This window comes from Acinonyx jubatus, chromosome A3 (genome assembly GCF_027475565.1).
Source record: "Acinonyx jubatus isolate Ajub_Pintada_27869175 chromosome A3, VMU_Ajub_asm_v1.0, whole genome shotgun sequence".
NCBI lineage: Eukaryota > Metazoa > Chordata > Mammalia > Carnivora > Felidae > Acinonyx > Acinonyx jubatus.
The window spans coordinates 20,423,494-20,443,919 of NC_069388.1; the positions used below are offsets into that span (position 1 = coordinate 20,423,494).

Here is a 20,426-nt window from a genome sequence, read left to right on the forward strand (position 1 = left end):
CGGATTCCGAACTGAAGCCTGAGAGTCCGGCCCCCTCCATCCTAGCGCGCCCCCTGCTGGCCGCGCTGCTCCCGGGCTCTCACTCCGGGCTTGGGCGTGACTGACCGACCAGTCCTGTCTCCGTAATCCCCTGCATTTAAATCATTCGTAAATCCGTTCAAAAAATACTGGCTTTGATTACACCTTCAGGTAGCTTTTCCTTTTCTCGGCCCATCAAGTTATTGTCCTGGCAAAATCCCAACCCTGGTTAAACCCCACTCTTCACCTACTTTCCCCCGCACCTGGGCAGCCCTACGGTCCTGGGGAAAAGACTACGCAACCAAGCTGTCTGTGCCTTAAATTCACAGTTTCAAGTGGATCCTTAAGATTGACTGCTAGCCTACATTTCCCTCAGTCACCCTACCTTTTCCTTTCGTTCTTACTCTTAGCGTTTGCTTCGTATTTCACTGAGAAAATAGAAGCAACCAGAGAGAACTTCTTCCACATGCTGCCACCACATCTACCTACCCGTCTACATCTCTGCCCACTTACTGGGCCTTCTGTTACTACCAATGAACTGTCCCTGAGCCTAACACCAATCCTTCCATTGGGGCATTAGCTTCCAACCCCTCTACTACTAACCTATATCCCTACAGCAATGCTCTTTCCCGGATCATCAGTTTCCCTTCTTTTACTGCTTCATTCCTCTCAGCATACTGATATTGGAGTATTTTTCATCTTAAATCAACCTTCTCTTGACCTTCCTCTAGAGTTTCCTCTCCATTTCTCTGCTTATTTTTATAGCATAAAACCTGAAATCAGTTGTCTCTACTTGCTGTCTCCAGTCTTCCTCCCATTCTTTCTTGAACTAGTCGAAGGGGCTGTGCCTCCCCTGCTCAACCAAAACCTCTTGTCAAGGTCATGAGGAGCTCCACAGCACTAAATCCAATAGTCAGCTCTCAGGCCACATTTTCTTTGTGTAAATGAGAAAGTAAATACACAACTGTAAAGTGCTTCTTCATAAATGTGACCCAGGAGGATCCAAGAGAGCACGGTTCTCTACCCTCTTTCAAGACACCAACAAACTTCTGCTTATGACAAAGACAAGGACCACAGTCTGGGGCTGTGCAGCCACATAGCTTGTCAATGCCCCTATTGCTGGAAATAAAAAGTGAGAATAACCAGGGTCTCCCCTGCTGTCGTCTTGTAGTAATGTAAAGTAGTATAGAGTATTTTACCAGTAGGAGGACCAGGGTGGAGGGGTGAAAGACGGTAAGGCAGGTCAGCAGGTGCACTCCAAAACTAGAAGGGCAGCCCCGTTATTTATACATGTTACCAGATAAACCTTTGAAAGTAGGGGGGAAAAAAACCCCATATACTTATGAGTTATTACAGGGTTCCATGTTATTCTAAAGGGAACATTTGACAAAGCGAAGGTCATTCCCAACCACCCTTCTTTGGATTTCACCATCCCCCGATGCATTGGATTTCACCATCCCCCAATCTAGAAAGACATCTACTCCGTGTCTGAGCCCTCAGAGCTCCCTCTGCTTTAGGGGCCTTCCAGGAGAGCCTTCTGTCGTGGGGACGGGGACCAGGAGCCCTCCCCTGCCCTCCATCCCAGAGATCATCTCTTTGTGACTTCAACTCAGCATAATTCAAGTGAGCTCGCCGCAATGACCACAGCCACACTAGCAGGTGTTATTAAAAGGAATTTTAATAATCTTAATTAAAAACTCTCAACAGTGAATTCTGTCACAGGCCTTGGCAGCTGGAAGCAACCCCAGGGTCACGCCCCTTTGGGGTGTGGTCGAGCCACGGTCTTGGATCGAGGCCCACCACTGCCACGTGGCGAGGAGCTACCCGGAAGTTACTTCAATACAATATCAAAGATCCGCGAGGATTTTTTTTTTAAAAAAGTTTTAAATATATTAGACTCTCTTGATTGCCATTTTTTACACAAAGCTGCTGATACAGTATACAGAGTTTTAACGTTTTTTCACATAAAATACATTTTTCTTCAGTGTTCTCTGTACATCAGTGGCTTCTGGTCTGGTGAATTATTGCGGAGGGCTGGGTGTCTGCAGACTTTTCCTCGGTGCACAGAGCCAGGCCCCGCACTGTGGCACTTGCAATGTTCATGGGAAGCAGGCCCTCTGGCCAACTGGCCAACAAGACACTCCTATCAAGGAGAGGTCTACAGCTTCTAGCAAAGGGGGTCACTTCTGGAGAGTCAACCACTGACCGCATGACCCTTCGCTCTTACATGCACTGGGATGGCGGAGGCTGTCCCCAGGCTACAATAGCAAGAGTTAAATGCAGTCCCTCTGAGCATCTTGTAAAAACTGCCCTTCTGGAAAGTGCCCCAGTAAAACCTACTCTGGGAAGGCAAGTGGGAGAGAGAGCTCAACACCAAAAGGTATCTGGTACCAATTGCCAAAAACGGTCTCGTTATCACAGAGCCAGCAAACCATGGCGGTGTAGAACAGGGTTACCCCCTTGTTTGCTTTCCTAAGCCCACTGACCCTGATCCAACAGTGTGGAGCAGTCCAATCGCAGCTGCATATTTGGTGGAGAATTACATCCTGAACCTGGGTCTAAGGTTTACTCCACTTCCCTGAGCTCCTGGCCAGGAACTATCTGGTGACAGCCACAGTCTTCAGTGGTCCGGGGGCACAGGGTGGGAGCAAAGGCCAGAGCTCACAGTGAGCCACGTGGCACGTGATTTGTGAGTAGCCTCCTGTAATCAGCCAGGAACTACCACCGGACCTGGGGCTCAGGAGTGAGCTGAGCATCTGGTATACCTTGCTAGCGTTCTCCCCGCTCCTTGATCCACACCTGCCAGGAGGAGGCAGATGCATGAGGAAAGGCTTCAGTGTTAAAGGAGAAGTTCCTCACCTCCCATTATCCATTGGTGGGGCAGGGGGACTCCGTAACAAAGGAGCACAAATGAGCAAGAGACAGTGAGTTTCAGAACCCGAGGTGCAAGCAGCAGCAAATTCCAGACTCTCTGTTCTTCCACATACTGACCTCACATCTGCCAGTCTATGATGCCCCAAAGATGCTGGCCTGAAGGCAGCTCTCCCTGAAAGTCCCAGACAGACTTGGAATGCTGTCTCCATGGAACTCAAGAGCCAGCATCTGCGTTTAGTGGCAAATGTTATCCGGGGATGGCCAGGACGGCAGTTTGGCTGCTGATGGGTTTCCCACTCTAGAGACTCCAGAGCTAGAAACCAAGGTGAAGCTATACCAGGATGCTGTCCCTCTGTCTCAGGTGAACTTCAGAGGGGCTCCTGAGACCTCAAGGTATCAGATGCTGGCCGTCAAGGGATAAAAACTGTAAAACGAAGTCTCCTCGCCTTGTCTTGCTCCTCCTTTACCCCCAGAGCCTAACCTAGTGCCTGGTATGTCTCAGCTACTCAATAAACGACATGAGCGAATAAATGAATGACCCTGACCCCGCCTTGTCCCTCAACACCACGGAGACCCGCAGGTTGAGTTCCCAGGTACTCGAAGCCCTAGCAAGGAACGGCTTACCCGGACTGAAAACAAGAGCTAAAATGCCCATGAGTCTGCGCTTGGCTGCTGTCCGGGAATCAGCTGGGATTCCCGGCCTTCTTTCCAGCTGGGAGATGAGTGGCCCAGGAGGCAGGAAGTGAGGGGAAAGAGGGAGCGGCCAGAAGGGCTCGGAGTGGGCAACGAACGCCTTCAGTCTCTGGCCCCTGAGCCAGCAGATCCGAAAACCTGCACAGCCCTCTCCTGGGAGGGTGTGGCTTCCCTTGGCATTCTTCTGCTTGCAGCTTAAGTTGGCTCAAAAGGAGTTCAGGGTCAGTCTAATTTGAACACTGTTTTAAAGTCAAAGGTATGTGTGTTCTGATCATTCTTGCCCCGCTCCAGCCATGGGCTGACGTGATGGAGAGACTGCCGCAGAGGCCAGGGGCACAGGAGGCATCACACATCCCTGCCTGCAGTCTCCTGAGCTGCCCCTCCACCCTCCACTGGATCTGTCCTGGACTTGGGGTGGGGCTGGCCTGCTGCTGTGACCCTCCCTGCTCCCAGGAGCCACCAGGTGCACAGTGACTCCACTGAGCCCTCTGCTCTCTGGTCCAGCTGCCCTGCTCCTGGAAAAGCATCAGCCAGGCCCCTGGGATCCAGCTCCCTCTCTGGGCTATGGGGCCATGGAGGCCACAGTGGGGACTGGGGCTGATAAACAGCAGACCCCCTTACTGGAATTGTGGCACAGGGGGGCTCCTCCAGCCCCGGCTCCCTGGCCCAGGGGCCCCTCAGGGAGAATTTCTCACAGGCTCAGAAAGAAGTTTAAAGGGAACCCAGATTTGTCCCCCAAATCCCAGAATTTGGACCTAGGGAGCCCCTTCAGAGCTCTAAGGAGGTAGTTGTAGGATAAATAAAAGGCGCACAGAGCAGGGAACAAACCTGCGGCTTATGAAGTACACCAGTAGGTTTTGGCTGAGCCTGTGAATAGTACCCAACTCGTGGGCAGCAATTTCAAAGGGGCTCTTGAGAAAATGCAGTCGAGAGACGGTGAGCAGCTTGGTTTTCCCTCCCCAGCATCAGGGAGATCAGGGCTTTGAGACTGTTGGGCTGCAGTGAGGCCCCTCTCTAGCCCCATCACCGCTGTCCTGAATGCAATGCAGGGTGTTGGCCATGGGCGCCTTGGATTTGCAGCCCTGGGGTGTCACCACTCCCACGAGAGCAGGCTGGGAGACCCTGGGCCAAGCAGGACCTCCCAAGGGCCAACTGGAAAACTTGTCTCAACGAGCATTTCAGAAAAGGCAAATCTGGGCTGGGGGTCCTGGGCATTTACCCCGGGAGGGGTGGGGGCTCCCAGCAGTTTCTCACTGTTCACTCCGATGGCTCACTCAGCCTGAGGAAGTCTGGCTGACAGAGGCTGGACCGAAATCACCTGGATATTCACAAAGATTGGCCAGGGCACTTGGCTCCCTCAGGTCACCAGAGAGGGTTGTAGAAATTAACAACACAAACTCACTCCTCGCCCTGGAAAGCCCTTGCAACCGAAGCTCCTCACTTAGCTTCATTCTTCCAACACCAGTCAGTAAAACCCAGTGAGCATGATGCTATCCACGAAAGAAAGCAAGAAAGCAAATTCAGTTCTCTCCCACCTGTAGTTTTACAGCCTAAAAGAATCCTTTTATCCAACGCACTTTCGGAAACACTAACCTTATTCCCCCTCGCCTCCAATTTTTGACACTTCCGTCCAAAAGTAAAATAGGATTTGGATTATCCCAGGCATGGAATATCCCAGGCGTTAGCCTGGTTTTCTACCTCAGCCTCTGGGTGGTCACACAGCTGGCCTCCGGCATGGGCAAGGCTGTGGGGAGAAGGCCATTGCCCGTCTCATTGACCCCACATGGGTTCAGAGCTTCCTCTGAACAAAGAGTGGACCTCCTCTCCTCTAGATGTGGATGGTAGCCCAGCACCACCCCCCACCGCGTGACCCTGGGCAGGACCATGGGTCTCAGCTTCGCAGCCCCCCTCCCCTACTAAAGCCACGTTGGCAGTGGTGATGAAACGGGAGTCTTAGCCTCAATCCTCTTGGGAAGAACCCACAAATTCTCAGTCCCACCTGCTTCCCATGAGCCCAGCTGTGTCATTCCTACACAGGGTTGAGCGTGTGTGTGTGTGTGTGTGTGTGTGCGCGTGCACATGCGCACCGATATGGGATATGCGAGTCCCGGTCCAGAGAAGCCTTAACCGACAACAGAACTGGAATGGAATCCCAGAGCCCCCCCCAAAATCTGACAGCGGGGTGAGTCAGGAAGCCACGATGGGGCCTTGTTTCTGACGGCAGACAATGCAGCGGAAGCAGAGCCGTTGGGAAGTGGTGATGCTATGGGCCACTGGGTGAGAGGTGGGCTCAGCTCTGGAAAGCAAAGCCCACCTCCCCGCAAGCTGCCCTCTGATGTCTCCCCAGCCAGGGCTGCCGGGTGGGTGGATTCCAGAGACCCCTCCCCGAAGCATCTCTCTCCTCCGTCACACAGAGACTAGGAGATGCGGCAGCAGCCGTGGACCTTCTCCTCCATCTCCTCCATGGGGGCCTTGAACTTCAAGAGCGGGGGATCTCCGCTGGTGACCGTGTAATATACCGAGGTTCCATTGCTGCTGTAGGGTGAAGTTCTGCCTCCGATCAAGGGGGCCTTGCCTTCGCTGCTGCTCTCGCCCGTCCTGCCCATGCTGCTGCCCAGGTGAGTGCTCAGGAAGGGGTGGCTGAGCAGCTTGGCCGCGGCCCGCTGCCGCTTCAGCTCCAGAAGCGTCTGGGGACTCTGTTCCTTGTAGCCACTCCAGGGCGAGGTGGCATCGGCCACGCCGGGGCTGCCATAGGCCATGTTGTAGTCAGGCACCTCGTGCACTTTCCAGACATCCCCGTTGGACAGTGCATACTGGTAGGTGCTGACTGGAGCCCGGAGGCCATTCTCAACAGGCCCGTCCATTTCACTTCGTGGGATCTTGGTAGAAAACTCGGAGAGCAGCACGGGCTTCTCCAGCCGGGGGTTCTGAGGGGGAGAAGGACAACGTTACCAGCCGGGTAGAGGATCCAAACCCACTCCCTGCTTGCACCTCTGCTGAGGGCCTTATTGCCTGGACCTGTCCTCGCTCCATGCTCCCAACCGAGCTCACAGGACCTCCGTTCTGCTTCAGGGGACTCGCCGATCTATGCGTTTTGACAGAGCTAGCCAATCCCCATCCTTGCCGTGAGGACTGGACCATGACCCCAGGCATGGCCAGTAGGCAGACTCACTGCAGGAATTGGTTCTTGGCTGAAACTGGTTGCACAAAACTCATCCCTGGGATCTGTGCCAGAACAACTGGGAAACAGAGGTTCTGTTTATGCCGAACTCGAGGGTGGCCACAGTGATGGCAGCTGGGGGCCTGGGGGAGACGGCATGTCAAAGGGTCCACTCGACAGTGCCGCTGACATAAAGGGAGGCTGAAGGGGTGCACCTTGAGCCCCAGTGTCCAGTCGGCCCCAGACTTTGCGGTGACACGAGCCGATAAATTCTTGTTTTGTGTAAGCCATTTCTAGCTGAGTTTTTGGTCACTTGTCATCTTCCTTCTGTATTCCCAGCAAATATCCACTCCAAACAGCAGAAATGCTAACCCAGAAACCCCTGGATAACGAGAGCTTTGAAAGAAGCTGCTGCCTATAAACTAGAAACTAAAAGGTGGCTGTATTTGGTGACAAAAAAAGCAGAGCAAAACTCACCATAAATAAAGTCAAAAGGCACATAAAAATATTTGCAACGCACATGACAGAAATGGGACTAATTTCCCAAATAAATAAGAGCTCTTAAAAGTCCATTTTAAAAAGCCCAACTACCCAGGGGCACCTGGGTGGCTCCGCCGGTTAAGCGTCCGACTCTTGATTCCGGCTCAGGTCATGATCTCATAGTTTGTGAGTTCAAGCCTTGCATCTGCTGTCAGGGCAGAGCCTGCTTGGGATTCTGCCTCCTCTCTCTCTCTCTCTTTTTTTTTTTTTTAATTTTTTTTTTAATGTTTATTTATTTTTGAGACAGAGAGACAGAGCATGAACGGGGGAGGGGCAGAGAGAGAGGGAGACACAGAATCGGAAGCAGGCTCCAGGCTCTGAGCCATCAGCCCAGAGCCCGACGTAGGGCTCGAACTCACGGACCGCGAGATCGTGACCTGAGCTGAAGTCGGACGCTTAACCGACTGAGCCACCCAGGCGCCCCCCTCTCTCTCTCTCTCTCTCTCAATGACCCTCCCCACTTGCTGTCTATCTCTCTCTCAAAATAAATAAAAACTTTTAAAAACTTTAAAAATTGAAAAATATATATATATAAGGCCAATTACCCAACAGAAAAACAACAACAAAGGACGCTAATGTGCAGCTCCCAACAATAATAATAATATTCATAGCACATAAACACAGGAGACAATATTCAGTCTCACTAACAACTAATGACATAAAAATAAAAGCAACAGAATATTTTTACCTATCGCATTAACAAATATTTTTTTTTAATTTTTTTTTTAACATTTATTTATTTTTGAGACAGAGAGAGACAGAGCATGAATGGGGGAGGGGCAGAGAGAGAGGGAGACACAGAATCGGAAGCAGACTCCAGGCTCGGAGCCATCAGCCCAGAGCCCGACGCGGGGCTCGAACTCACGGACCGCGAGATCGTGACCTGAGCTGAAGTCGGATGCTTAACCGACTGAGCCACCCAGGCGCCCCAACAAATATTTTAAAACTCTGTTATGCCTCAGGGTCGGCAAGAGTGTGGGAAAACTGGCAGGTATATAAACTCTGCCACCACACCTCTTTGGGGGATAATATCACATCACCCCCCCCCACATGCACCCCACCAAAAAAAATTGGTTTTTAAGGAAAAATGCATACTCTACACCAGCAAGCTCATTTCTAGGACTTCATTTCACAGATGTATGCTCCCTTAGGGGAGAAAAGCCTGGAAGTCACCATTAGGCAGTGGGGAAATTATGGCAAGTAGTTGTGCTGGAACGTTCTGCATCTGATAAAAAGAATGAAGGCAATCTTCATGTGCTGATTTGTGATTCCAAGAATTTCCATTTCTTGGAAAGACCTCCAAGAAATATACAATTGGGTTAAATCATGGTAAGGGGAGGGGCCCTTTCTATAGTCAGCTTCCATGTATGTGTGTATATTCTTTTTGTTTTTAACGGCTCCTTCCGAGCTACACAGGCAGATTGAAGCCACATTTGAGGCGATTTTTTTTTTTTTTTTTTTTTTTTGGCAGCTTGAATTTTTGTATCTATTTTCTTTGCTTCCGGAATGGTCCTGGAAAAAGACCATTCTTCATTGTCTAAATAAGTGCTTCTCTAACTTCATGTGCATATGAGTCACCTGGGGCTCTTGTTAAAATGCACATGCTGAGTCACCAGATCCGGGTTGGGACTTGAATTTCAGCATTTTTCTAAGAAAATTCCGGACTGACGCTTTGAGTACAGGGATCTAAAACCCGGATGCACAATGGCATCACCTGGGGAGTTAAAAACACATATCCATGCCAACCTGAAAAGGCTACATAGTGTGATTCCAACTTGATGACATTCTGGAAAAGGCAAAACCACGGAGATGGTAAAAAGATCAGTGGTCGCCAGGGGGTTGGGGAGGGATGAACAGGTACACCAGGGATTTTTAGGGCAGTGAAAGTATTCTGTATAAAAGTTTGACGATGGATATGTGACATTACACATTTGTCAAAATCCACAGAATGTACAACATCCAGGGTAAACCCTAACATAAACAATAGACTTCAGCTAATCATCATATATCCATATTGGCTCATCAATGATAACGTACCTACCACACTAATATAAGATGTTAATACCAGTGGATATCGGGGGACATGATGAGGGGTGTGTGTGGAAACTTTATGTACTTTCTACATATGTTTTCTATAAACTACAACTGCTCCAAAAAATCAAGTCTATTAGTTTCTTTTTAAATACATCAGTACAGGGGCGCCTGGGTGGCTCAGTCAGTTGAGCGTCCGACTTCAGCTCAGTTCAGGATCTCGCAGTTTGTGAGGTCGAGCCCCACGTCGGGTTCTGTGCTGACAGCTCAGAGCCTGGAGCCTGCTTCAGATTCTGTCTTCTCCTGTCTCTGCCCCTCCCATGCCCATGCTCTGTCCCTCTCTGGGTCTCTCAATAATAAATAAACATTAAAAAAATTTTTAAATACATCAATACAATGCCTGGACACCAGTCCCAAAGATTCAGATTTCATTTGTCTGGGTAGCAACCTAGACATCAGAATTTTTTGAAAACAAACCCAAAAACACCGCCCCAGGTGATTTTCTCATACAGTTAAGTTTGTGAACTACTGGTTAAGAGACGGGATTGTCCCATCACTCCTGAATTCCAGGGATTCAGCTCTGCCAAAAGCGTGTGCCAAAGCCAGCCCTGGGGGTTAACCGGATAGAGTCTTGGCAGAAACCTGACTTGCGGGTCAAGCTGAGCAAATACTCCCCCCCAGATGCATGGTCCTCAAACTCTTGTGTGCCCCAGAATCCCCTGGAGGCCTGGTGAAAACACAGATTGCTAGTTAAACCCAGAGCCCAGTGTTTATGATTCAGTACCTCTGGGGCGAGGCCAGAGAATGTGCATTTCTAAATTTTTTTTTAATGTTTATTTATTTTTTGAGAGAGATACAAACAGAACACGAGCTGAGGAGGTGCAGAGAGGGAGGGAGACACAGAATGTGAAGCAGGCTCCAGGCTCTGAGCTGTCAGCACAGAGCCCGACATGGGGCTCGAGTTCACAGACTGCAAGATGGTGACCTGAGCCGAAGTCAGATGCTTAACTGACTGAGCCACCCAGGCGCCCCTGGGAATCTGTATTTCCAACAAGTTCCCAGGTGATGCCGCTGCTGCTGGTCCAGGGACCACACTTGGAGAATGTCTGTCTTAGAGACCATCGCAGCCCTGTCAGTACCTACAGCCTTGAAAGGGGGAGGTAAGAAAAAGGAAGGAGCTGTGGGCTTTGTAGCTGTGCCCTGCGATCTCGTTGGTTTACCCTGGGGGCTGGGACTGATATCTGGGGCCCTGGACCCTGACAGCTGCCCTTGACGCTGGATGGCTGGGCAACTGGCAGGAAGACAGCCATCTTCGGAATGGTCTCTTTCCAGGACCATTCTGGAAGTAAAGAAAACAAATACAAAAATTCAAGCTGCCATCTCTCCCCAGGCCTGAAACCCCAGCCCCAGAGGCAAAATGGCCCATTCTTTTGCCTTCAACAAACCCCTAAATAAACTGCAGTCTGACGAGGAAGCCGTAGAAATTATCAACAGACTCGGGCCACCCCCCTCCCACCCTAATTCCCTGCAGGGCTAATGATTTACACGGCTCCACGACAACTGAGCACTTGTGGCAGAGTCCCTGGCCTGGGAGGTCTGAACAAACACAGTAGGTGTGAAGGAGGAGCTGCTTCCATGAGGATTTAAGAATCTCGGTCTCTCTCCCACCCATCAATAAGGAAAAGATAAGCAGCCCAACAAAAAGGGGCAGAAGAACAGACGAAGCACAAAAAAAGATAACCAGACGGCCAATAAGCACATGAAAATGTGTTCACCACCAACCACCATCAGGCAAATACCAATTTAAAATGCAAGGGACGCCTGGGTGGCTCAGTCGGTCAAGCGTCCAACCCTTGATTTCGGCCCAGGTCATGATCCCCTGGTTCGTGACTTCAAGCCCCACATCAGGCTCTGCACTGACAGAGTGGAGACTGTTTGGGATTCTCTCTCTGTCTCCCTCTGTCCCTCCCCCCCTCTCTGTCTCTCTCTCTCTCTCTCTCTCTCTCAAAATAAACATTTAAAAATGAAATGAAATGAAATAACTAAAATAGAAAATAATAAAATAAAATGAAATGAAATAAAATAAATGAAATGAAATGAAATGAAATGAAATGAAATGAAATGAAATAAAATAAAATAAAATAAAATAAAATAAAATAAAATAAATAAAATGCGAGCTACCACAGTAACCCCACCAGGATGGCTCGGATGGAAAGGAATGAGTACACCAAGGATTGGCAAGAAGCTCTCATGTTTCTTGAGCACTGTTGGGAGAGTAGATGGGTATTATCACTCTGGCAAAGTGCTTGGCGGTATCTTGCGTACGTAGCCTCCCCATGACTCATCCTGCATTTCTGGGTATAGAGCCTACAGAAAATAGTGCTGATGCCCACCAAAAGACATGGATGAGAATGTTTTGAGCAGCTTTATTCAAAATAGCCCCAAACTTGAAACAACCCAAAGCAGGAACAACCTGCTCCTCCACCAGCAGGAGAATGGACACGTGCGTCGTAGCCTAGCTAAACGACAGAACTTTCCAGAGCAATGAAAACGAATGAACTCTGCTGCTACGTGCCTGTACATGGACGAGTCTCATAGTCAAGAATGAAGTCAGATACAAAAGACCACCTACTGGGGCGCCTGGGTGGCGCAGTCGGTTAAGCGTCCGACTTCAGCCAGGTCACGATCTCGCGGTCTGTGAGTTAGAGCCCCGCGTCGGGCTCTGGGCTGATGGCTCGGAGCCTGGAGCCTGCTTCTGATTCTGTGTCTCCCTCTCTCTCTGCCCCTCCCCCGTTCATGCTCTGTCTCTCTCTGTCCCAAAAATAAATAAACGTTGAAAAAAAAAATTAAAAAAAAAAAAAAAGACCACCTACTACCTGGATCCATTCGTATGCAGATGTGGACACAAAACTAACCTCTACCTTTCCAAGTTAAGTAGCGTCTCTCTTTGGGGAGGTGGGGAGGAAGGACCACTGGAAGAGAGAACATGGGAACTTCCTGGGGGCGATCGAAATGTTCTATGCATTCGCCTGAGGGTACACATTTATAAAAGTCCATTGAAAAATCCATTTAAGATTTGTGTACTGGGGCATCTGGGTGGCTCAGTCGGTTGAGTGTCCGACTTTGGCTCAGGTCATGATCTCACGGTCCGTGAGTTCGAGCCCCGCGTCGGGTTCTGTGCTGACAGCTCAGAGCCTGGAGGCTGCTTCGGATTCTGTGTCTCCCTCTCTCTCTGACCCTCCCCCGTTCATGCTCTGTCTCTCTCTGTCTCAACAATAAATAAATGTTAAAAAAAAATTAAAAAAAAAAGATTTGTGTACTTTACCGTACATAAATCCAACTCACGAAGGAAAAGTAAATAATGTGTAGTGGAAGACATCTGAAATGTGATTTGATTTCAGTCTAGAGCTGTTTTCTCCCCAACCCCCAAGCTTAGGGACCAGGCAGAACAAAGCCTCCGAGGTGCCCTCTCTGTCCCCAGCCAAGGCTCCAGTGGATTCCCTTCAGTGGGCACCTTCCCCTGCGGGTGAGACAAGGCTGCACGTGACCTCTCTGCTCCAGCTGGGAAGCAGGGTCCCACTGCGACAGGTGGGCACTCTGGGCAGCTAATCATTTCGCATCCCACCAAAGCCACACTGTCTAGAGATGTGTTCAGCTGCTCATGGTCGGTAGAAGAACCAAAAAAGGCAGACCACTGCTGGGATGGTCAGCCCCTCCCTTTTTTGTCCCCAGCAATTCTGCTCTGGCCCCAAACTTGCTGGCCCCACGAAGCGAGACAGCAGCCATGCATGGAACCTGAGTCCAGTAGTGTCCTCCCAAAAGTCATGGCCAACCCACACCTCCGAATGTGACCTTAGTTGGAGGTAGGGTCTTTGCAGATGTAATACATTAAAATAAGGTGAAGTCACACTGAGTTAGGCTGGGCCCTAATCCAACAACTGCCGTCTTTCTACGAAGAGAAAACAGAAACACAGACACACACAAGGAAGAAGGCCATGTGAAGACAGAAGCAGAGACTGGAGTCATGGAATGCCCGAGCCACCGGAAGCTAGGAGAGAGGTGTGGAAAGATACCCTTTCAGAACCCCCAGAAGAAACCAACCCCGTGGACACTTTGATAGTAGACTTCTGGCCTCCAGAACCACGAGAGAATAAATCTCTACTGCTCTGAGCCACCAAGTTGACGGTAATGTGATACATACAGCAATCCTAGGAAACCAACACAGCATCATTCCCTTAAGAAAGTTGAACGCCCATGGGGCACCTGGGTGGCTCAGTCAGTTAGGCGTCCAGCTTCGGCTTAGGTCACGATCTCACGGTTCGTGAGTTTGAGCCCCGCATTGGGATCTCTGCTGTCAGCATAGAGGCCACTTCAGATCCTCTGTCTCCCTCTCTCTCTGCTCCTCCCCTGCTCACTCTCTAAATAAATACATAGATAGATGATAGATAGATAGATAGATAGATAGATAGATACTAAAAAAAAGAAAGAAAGTTTAATGCCCAGACCCCTGGCTACTCCTCGAGCAGGCTTCTTGGAGGTCCTCTCACTACCCTCCTCAGGTTTTCAAAAAATGTCTTCCAACCGACGTGTTCTGCAAACACAATGGTCAGCATCTTGTTATTCCCCCCCCACCACGGCCAAAAAGTTTTAGTGCCTTTATCTCCCAGGGTGGCTGCTGCACTGAACCTCCCTTCTGGGAAGCCCAGAACTAGGTTTGCGGGAGCACAAGCAGGTGCATGGCAGTTACCTCCCGTCTGTTATGAGACCCTACTGTGTGCCGAAGCTCCTGGCTCTGACTCTCACAACCCCAGGATCGCCTCACTAACCACAGGAGCCACCAGCATCAGATGGGGTCCTGCTGGTTGAAGGGCACTGCCCGGCTACCCTCCCTTGGAAGGCCCTGAGAAGAAGAGGCAAGACCGGGCTGGGGTCCTGGCCACCTCCCAAGTCGGGGCTGACACCGAGGCAGGGGCATGAAGCCACTCACTGGGTCCTTATTCTCTTGGTCTGTTCTGGTCTCCCTGATGTCCCCGTTGTAGGCGGAAGTCCGCTGATCCTCGGCCGCACTCCGCTGCTGCCATGGGATGGCCTCTCCCTCATACTCCTTCCGGTACAGGTTGGTCCTGTCCGACAGGCTGGCTCGCCGCACCACCTTCCTGAGGGGAGAGAGGAGGTGCTAGAGGGCTGTGCCCAGGTGCCACGGGCAGGAGCATCCCCAGGGGCCAAGGCTGGCCGGCCCTGGCTCACCCACGGCTCCCGGCGCTGGATGTTCTCCGGCTCAAGGACGATTTGTGTCTCAGCTGTGACTTCATGATCACGTCATGCTTGTGTTTTAGCTCCAGCAGCAGGACTTTGAACTCCTCCTCCTCACACAGGTCTGAAGAGGCAAAGGAGACTGTTGTGGGGAGCAGTGCAGGGGCCGGTGGCCCCTGAGGGCCCTCCAGGCCACGGCAGCTGCCATCCCAACACCCTGAGAACTCCCAGCATCTTTTGGGGCATCATCCAGGGAGGAAAGAAAACAATGCCAGCCTTACTTCCTGGGCTACACCCCAATCCTTAGAGGATAAGAACAGGAACCCCAGGATCTGTACAGTCACAGCTCCTAAGGTTCCCAGCTATGGGAAGAGCCATCCCCCTTTGGTAGTTTCCAACAGGAGTCATCAACTCTCCAGCGATATAAGACACATCAAGAGAAACAAGCAAGTACTCTACGTAGTCCAAGCCCCAAATTACATGTATGTCAAATCATAGATACCTACCCATTCAATCCACCTAATCATTTCATTCATCTGTCTTCTTGTTCACTGACCCAGCCATCCATCCACAGATTCATCCCCTACCCTCCCATCCATTTATTCATCCATCTATCCAACCATCCAGCCATCCAGCTGTCCATCCATCCATCCGGCCAGCCAGCCAGCCATCTAGCCATCCGTCCATCCATCCATCCATCCATCCATCCATCCACCCATCCATCCAGCTGTCCATCCACCTATCCTCACATCCATCCATCCATCCATCCATCCATCCATCCATCCATCTATCCATCCAACCACACATCCATCCATCCATCCACCCATCCATCTATCCATCCAACCTTCCATCCATACATTCATCCACTTACCCATACACGTATCTATCCACCTATCCAGCTGTGCATCTGCACATTAAACTACCCTTCATTAATTTATTCATTCATCCTATCCATCCACACACGAATCCACCATCTAGCCAACTATATATTTATCCAATTATTCCACTATCCATCAAATAATTAATGAGTACCTATGTGTATATTAGTTTTTACGCTGGACTCACCTATTGGCATCTCATCCATGGATGTCCTAGCACTGAGACTGGCCCCATGGGACACCAATAGCTCTGCCATCTGCATCTGAAACACAGGAAGAAGCCCACATTCCCCTTCGGCTCAAAAAGCCTGGGAGGCAGTAAGAGTGCCCAATGTCTCTCAGGATATGACATAAAGAATGATGGGGCAGAGCGGGTTCCCAGGGAAGGCTCTGCACCCTGGAGCCAGGGATCCTGTCCACACAATGGGCTTGACACCTCCTCCAGCATGCCTGGGCCATGCCAAGGGACAGAAGAAGAAGGAGTCAGCTGTAAATCTAGAGCTGTCAGGAATCCAAGGAGGGACGGCAACAGCTGTAATCAGAGTTTTGTATCTGGGAAACAAAAGGGGAAACTACTCAAATCAAAAATGTGAGGAATTTTCTAATTTGGCAAATGTGATCATCATCTTCTTAGGACACAACCTGTCAAATGGTTTTGCAAACTCTCAAGGTCCTTTCCTATCCCACAAACTAGCTGTGGTCAACCCCTTCGGTGGGTCTTGTGAACCCTCTGCCGGCCCAAAGGACAGCGGGCTGGTCCTGCGTGCCCTCCCTCCCAGCCCGACGGCGGAGAGTTACCTGTCCCCAGAAAGCGGCCGCGTGCAGGGGCTCCCAGCCATCCCAGTCCTTCACGTCCACACGCACTCCATGGTCCAGGAGGAGCTCGGCTGCCCGCAGGTACCCGTTGGCTCCAGCTATGTGCAGCTGAAGGAGAGAAGGAAAGTGAGCATTCCCTACGGGCACCAGTCCCACTTCTTCCCAAATCCCAGCTCATTCCGGGGGGCAGTGAATGGAAGAGAATGAGTCGGAAATCCAGCCACATTACAAAGCATTCTTAAGGCCACTCTCCATCCTGTGGTGGGTCTGAGAGCCCCTATGGTTAAGGCAACAGCACTCACTGAGTCCCTACCACGTGCTGAGCTCTGAGGAAGGGGTTTCAGAGGCCCAAAATGGTGGTTTTAAAATGTCTACAAATTCTCTGACATACCTCCCTTGAGAGATGAAGTTTCATTCCTCTCCCCTTGAATGTGGGCCAGAACAAGTGACCCGCTTCTAACAAACAAGACATTGTGAGGTGGTGGTGTGTGATTTGAGGTGAGGTCATACGAGGCATTGCTGGTTCTACCTTAGGCTCTCTTGGATCAATCACTCTAGGAATCAGCCATCGTGTAGTGCAGACCCTTAAGCAGCCACAAGGAGAGGTTGTAAGGAGGTGAAAAACTGAGGCTTCCGGCCAACAGCCAGCCCTAACTTCTTAGCCATGTGAGTGCGCCATCTTGGAAGTGGATCTTCCAGCCCCAGTCAAGCCTTCAGATGGCCACAACCTCGTGAGAGGCCCCAACCAGAGCTACCCAGCTAAGCTGTTCCCAATTCCCTACCCACAGAAACCATGTGAGATAACAAATATTTACTGTTGTTCTAAGATGCTAAGTGTTGGGGTCACTGGTCTCACAACGATAGGTAACCAACACATCCAACAAGGGAAAGCTTCATGTTGAGGCCACAACTCTTCTACCCAGTACCATTCAAGGCCTCTGGGGATGGATGCCGCCTTGCAGACCACAAATATCCCATCTGCTTGACCTCCAGAAAATATATAAAGTGCTTAGCGCATGACAAACAATAAGTGATTGTCTTGGAGGGCCGTGAGTGATGGTAAGGTGCACCCTGGGAAGCAAGGAAGGAGTAAGGAGATGAGGCAAAGAGAAACCAACTGCCCAGCCAAGGTGGGAGATAGAGCTGAGATCCCAAGGACGCCAGAGCTCTGGCGGGGCTGAGCTCTGCAGCCACAGAGCTCCAGTCAGTGGGACAGAGAAGGCATGACCCCAGGAAGTGGCCCTTCAGAACACAGCCCTGATGGTCAGACGCTGCCCCATCCCGGGGTAAGGTTGCTATGGGGTTCCGGCAAATAGAGGTTTTCCTTTATTTTTTTAATTTTCAGAATAAACCCGGGCTGTGATCTGGTACAGGCATACATGAAAATTAGAACAATCATCTGATTTACAAACGCGTGGTTTGCCAGTTGTGGAGAAGGACACCGAGCAGGCCAGCCAGACATTACAAACTGTGGGGCCCCATACTTGGCTGGGAAGAAAATGGCACGACCGGGAGAGTGATTTTGCTAGAATAACCATAACACTGGGGCGCCTGGGCGGCTCGGCTGGTTAGGTGTCTGACTCTTGCTCTCAGCTCAGGCCATGATCTCACAGTTCGTGGGTTCGAGCCCCACATCAGGCTCCACGCTGACAGCGTGGGCCTGCCTTGGATTCTCTCTCCCTCTCTCCCCCTGTCCCCTGAGCTCGCTCACTCTCTCTCTCTCTCTCTGTCACAGACGCACACGTGCGCGCACACACACACACACGTAAATAAACTTAAAAAGATGTTAATCACTAACATCCACTGCGAGTTTATAGACTCTGTGCTAAGCACCTATATGCAGAATCTCACTTATTCCTCCCAACAACCTGGTGAGGAAGGTGCTATTCGTATCCCCGCTTTACTGGGACGACCTGAGACCCAGTAGGGGCCTGGCCCATGTGGTCTGGGCCACCCCGAGGCCAGCCCTCAGCCCAAGAGAAGACCCGTGTGTCTAAAGGGCCCAGCCACACACCCAAAGGAGCTCCAGCCAGGGTGGGCCATGCCCTGGGACAGCTTAGCTTTGATTTCATACTGCCGTGTTCAGTCTCACTACCTAACTCTATCTTTTAGCGCTGGGCTGAGCAGGGACCCAGTGAACAGGAAAAGGCATAAGGCAGAGGGTGGGGCTCAGGAACCGGGTGGGGGAAGCCCAGTAACCACACCTGGGCCACCAGGTCAGGCCTGAGGGGCACTGAGGGGTCTTGCTGGTGAACTGCAGCTGGTCAGCTCAAGATGCTGAGACTCCTGAGTGCTTACGACCAGCACGGACCCCAAGCCCAGGCCAGGGCCCAGCCATCAGCAAGGGTTGCGGGGGGAGGGGGCGTCCGGGCTTCCAAGGCCCTGCTCTTGTTTTCAGTTTAGAGCCTCAGAAGCAGGCCCTCCCCAGTACTAGGCTGCATCGTCCTATGAAAGCCTATGGAGAGAGGTCAAGGTTTCTAATCGCTGACACTCGAGCCAAAAGGATGAATGGAGCCAATCAGGCAGATCTGAGAGAGCAGGTTCACTGTTCTAGCTCTCCAAAGTCTAGTAAAGCATGTGGCACGGAGGTCTGTGTCGACTGGATGGATGAATGATGGCACCAGCCACCCCTGGAGGAGGGGGAAATCATGAGCTCAGGATGGACACCTGGAGCTCGAAGTAGAGGAGGAACTTGGACACAGAACGGGCGGACAGCAGGGCTCCTGACTCCCAGCCCCAGCTGAAAGTGGCCAGATTCTCAAAGGGGGTGAGCCCCCTGCTCTGCTGACGCTCCATATTCCAGAGCCAACTCTGGCCCCAAAGCCGTCTGGAGGAGGTTCAAGGCCCCAACTGTATAAGCTTAACCTCCACCAGGTGCTGGCCCACTTCGGCCACAGCTGGTCTTGGTTCCGGTGCTGACGCCCCCCGCCCCAGCCCAAACCCGCCAGGCCCATCTGCTCACCAGTGTGGCACCCTGGGCATCTATCCAGTCAAGGTCCTGGCCCGCTGCGATCATACAGTGGATGTCCGCAATCATCTGCTGCTCAGGGGCTGCCCGCATCTCGTTGATTTTCTCTTGGGTGATGCCTGCATGGGGGGGGGGGGGCACTGAGTCAGCACCCCGGACCTAGGCCCCGAGCGGGGAGGGGTGGCGGGGCAGAAGGGTGAGGCACGGCTCCTGCTCCCCGAGGTCTGGCGGGGAAGGGAGAAGACAGACATGCCCATGGGTCACTGTCTCCCAGGCCCAGTGAACACGCACACCGTGCACTGGCCCAAAGATCAAGGGCCATGCCTGCCTGGAGCCCAGGATGCACTTAAATAGGATTGGTTACTGCAACATATTCTGTCTCTCTACACCAGAAATCCCTACATCCACCTGCCTGCCTGCAACCGCTCAGTCGGCTGGCCCTGTCTTATCCTGCAGGTCTGGCCGGGATCACCTCCCTTGCCGACGCCCCCCCCCGCCTCGACCACCTGTCTGACCAGGGTCTCTCTGTTAGTTCTCTTCATGTCTCCCATGGCTGTGTCTGTAGCACGAGGGCTCAATGCTTAATGAATTTCTGTTATGGGCATGGATGAATTAGCGACCATGTAACTTCTGAATGGCAAGTTGAATAAACTGGAGTGGAAGGACCCGGACAAACATTCGACAGCCTGAATCTCCGACTAAAAGTCTAAGCGTTACTGACAGTTACTTCATGGGGTTTAAAAAGGCGAAAGTGACGTGTTCCACAGAAATGTCCCTCAAATCAAACATTCTTGGGCAGAACTGAGGGGAGGTCTATAAACTCGAAAGGAGGGGAAAAAAATTACACGTTTATTGTCACCAACCATGAAATGAAATACAGTTATTTCCTTCCACCGGGGACGTGGGGAAAATCCACAGAATTAGCAGGTGCCCGTGACCGTCACCAACAGAAAACTGCAGGTATTTTCTTACTGTTTCGTGAATTAACGAAGTTTCTACGTAACACATTTAAAAATGTTTTGGTAGCCATGTTTTAACATGACTGATCTCCGCTATGATGCCGGGAATTTGAGAACCGCATTTAAAAGCACTATTCCTGAAGAGGTGCCCCTGGATTCACCAGACTAGTACAAAAGTGAAGGACCCCTGCAGCAGAGGAATAGGGAGACCCCGGGCCAGCGACCACATCGGTGGC

At 51.2% G+C, this 20,426-nt stretch overlaps 1 protein-coding gene and 1 long non-coding RNA gene across 6 annotated transcripts in view; both read right to left on the minus strand.

The window, feature by feature from the left end:
* Nucleotides 1–1,678: 1,678 nt before the first annotated feature.
* Nucleotides 1,679–20,426, minus strand: part of PPP1R16B (protein phosphatase 1 regulatory subunit 16B) — a 100,776-nt gene continuing 82,028 nt past the window's right edge. For 4 of the 5 annotated variants that reach the window (XM_053199966.1, XM_027070084.2, XM_053199965.1 and 1 more), the window contains 6 exons: nt 19,226–19,350; nt 16,246–16,371; nt 15,635–15,710; nt 14,564–14,693; nt 14,304–14,472; nt 1,679–6,512 (listed from right to left, as the gene is read on the minus strand). In XM_053199966.1, the coding sequence (XP_053055941.1) occupies nt 6,003–6,512; nt 14,304–14,472; nt 14,564–14,693; nt 15,635–15,710; nt 16,246–16,371; nt 19,226–19,350 (1,136 nt within the window). In that variant the 3' untranslated portion in view covers nt 1,679–6,002. The remainder of the gene's footprint in view (nt 6,513–14,303; nt 14,473–14,563; nt 14,694–15,634; nt 15,711–16,245; nt 16,372–19,225; nt 19,351–20,426) is intronic. The other variant, XM_053199969.1, reaches the window with a different exon arrangement.
* LOC128311119 (uncharacterized) lies at nt 7,483–14,297 on the minus strand. The gene is made up of 2 exons (XR_008289108.1): nt 12,186–14,297; nt 7,483–11,944 (listed from the first exon to the last, which is right to left on the minus strand). It is a non-coding gene; the product is annotated as an uncharacterized LOC128311119 (long non-coding RNA).